The 2381-nt window shown below is 43.0% G+C and overlaps 1 protein-coding gene across 1 annotated transcript in view; it reads left to right on the top strand.

The window, feature by feature from the left end:
* Window positions 1-2381, top strand: part of LOC107663464 (NAD(P) transhydrogenase, mitochondrial-like) — a 27179-nt gene that overhangs the window by 16896 nt on the left and 7902 nt on the right. Inside the window, exons 12-14 of the mRNA XM_016453707.1 lie at window positions 363-558; window positions 1606-1839; window positions 2052-2212. Of these exons, the coding sequence (XP_016309193.1) occupies window positions 363-558; window positions 1606-1839; window positions 2052-2212 (591 nt within the window). The remainder of the gene's footprint in view (window positions 1-362; window positions 559-1605; window positions 1840-2051; window positions 2213-2381) is intronic.

Below are 2381 nucleotides of genomic sequence, written 5' to 3'. Positions count from 1 at the left end.
AGATGATCTGACTGTGTGTGTGTGTGTGTGTGTGTGTATGTCTGTAGATGATCTGTCTGTGTGTGTCTGTAGTTGAGCTGACTGTATGTCTGAAGATGATCTGACTGTGTGTGTGTGTGTCTGTGTGTGTGTGTGTGTGTGTGTGTGTGTGTGTAGATGATGTATCTGGGCTCGGGTCTGAATCTGTGTGTGTGTGTGTGTGTGTGTGTGTGTAGATGATGTATCTGGGCTCGGGTCTGAATCTGTGTGTGTGTGTGTGTGTGTGTGTGTGTAGATGATGTATCTGGGCTCGAGTCTGAATCAGTGTGTGTGTGTAGATGATGTATCTGGGCTCGGGTCTGAATCAGTGTGTGTGTGTGTAGATGATGTATCTGGGCTCGGGTCTGTGTTGTGTCGGCGCTCTGGCTGGACTCTCGGCTCAGCGCACCAGTCGTCTGGGTAATGCGCTGGGAATGATCGGGGTGGCAGGAGGAATCACAGCTACGCTGGGCGCTCTGAAGCCCTCGCCTGAGCTCCTGTCGCAGATGTCGCTCGCCATGGCAACAGGTGGAACTCTGGGTAAGAGCCACTTGTTCCAGCACTGGATTTTATTGTTGATTCTCAGACTAAAGGCCCGCTCACACTAACCTACAATGGAAACATTCCAAAGTTCATGATTGGTGGATTAAAACAACACAAACATTAAAGCTGCACATTTGCAGTGCTGCAGGAAAGTGGAGTAGATTGTGTATTATTACACACACCTGCATCTTGAAAAACAATTCGGCTGATTTGCAAAAAAAAAAGGCATAATATTACCTAATTTGATGATGCTGATTTGAAAAATATAATAAAAATAAAACCTATCAAGTACAGTTTTTTTCACAAAATAAGACTGTAAGATTTATCAAATTATATATGTTTCAGCTGTAATGCACTTTTAAAAATAACAAAAGCAGTCAAGTTTGTCAAGTCAAGTTTCAGTTTTAATGACTAAAGGAAATATTCAAATATCATTTAACGTACAATCTGCAAAAGAAGTGGAAAAATATGTTCAAATACTCCATTTAAGAACTTTACAAGTTTATAAATAAATAAGCTTTTTTCACAAAACCTGTTATATTCTGTGTCTGTTTGGATGCCAGCTTTTAACATCAGCTTATGTTTGCATTTTCTTCTGTTTCTGGCCATAATTCTGACCTTGAAATCAGGATTCGGCATAAAATAAGGAATCATGTGTCGACCGATTATCGGCGACGATATTACGTTTTTTTATGGTTATCGGTATCAGTCATTTTAAAAACCGATTTGCCGATAAAATAATTTAAAGAAAGTTTTTGTCAGAGCCCTTGTTATTCTTAATTTTGACATTAATTTTAATTTTTACACCAAAGACATATATATCGGTTCAAAATATCGGTTATCATCTACTTGATCTGTAATAATCGGCATCGGCCCAGAAAAACACATATCGGTCGACCCCTAGTGTTGAGTTTATGAAATGTGATGTCATGTCTCATCCGTTGCAGTGTCTGAAGAAATATTTAGCATGCTCACAGTCTAGTGTGACCTAGTGTGCTTTCTCACACCGATTGTGTGTGTGTGTGTGTTATATAATATCCTCAGGTCTGACCATCGCCAAGCGCATCGAGATCTCAGATCTGCCTCAGCTGGTCGCTGCATTCCACAGTCTGGTGGGTCTGGCAGCGGTTCTCACCTGCGTCGCCGAGTTCATGATCGAGCAGCCGCACCTGGACGCTCATCCGGCCGCCAGCGTGCTGAAGATCGTGGCGTATCTGGGCACCTACATCGGCGGAGTGACCTTCAGCGGCTCTCTGGTCGCCTACGGAAAGTTACAAGGTGGATTTGTTTCCATTAAACACTTTTTTTTTTTTTAAATAGCAGCTATTTTTAGTCGTTCTCTTTAGTTCTGCTCTGCATGTTTCAGCCTGAATATCTCCCAGTTGTTCATCACTGTGATTTTATTCATCGTTTACCGCTGAACTCAGTTTGATGTGATGAGGATGAAGATGTTCTCATGCACATCTCGTCGCTCCTGTGTGTGTGTGCAGGTTTGTTGGACTCGGCTCCTCTGCTGCTGCCGGGCCGTCACATGCTGAACGCAGGTCTGATGGCGGCGTCGGTGGGCGGGATGGTGCCCTTCATGCTGAGTGACAGCTTTAACACGGGCATGGGCTGCTTGCTGGGCATCTCCGGCCTCTCCACCATCATGGTGAGCTGAGCCTCACACCAGAAAACACAGCAAAATATATATATGAATATAAAAATATATAAAATAGTTCACCCAAAAATGAAAATTCTGTCATTAATTTCTGTGTGTGTGTGTGTGTGTGTGTGTGTGAGTGAGTGTGTGTGTGTGTGTGTATGTTTGTTTGTGTGTG

Source organism: Sinocyclocheilus anshuiensis, unplaced genomic scaffold (assembly GCF_001515605.1).
Source record: "Sinocyclocheilus anshuiensis isolate Anshui unplaced genomic scaffold, SAMN03320099.WGS_v1.1 scaffold2237, whole genome shotgun sequence".
Taxonomy (NCBI): Eukaryota; Metazoa; Chordata; class Actinopteri; order Cypriniformes; family Cyprinidae; genus Sinocyclocheilus; species Sinocyclocheilus anshuiensis.
The sequence above is the reverse complement of the archived record's forward strand: the minus strand, read 5'-3'. Positions and strand labels throughout refer to the sequence as shown.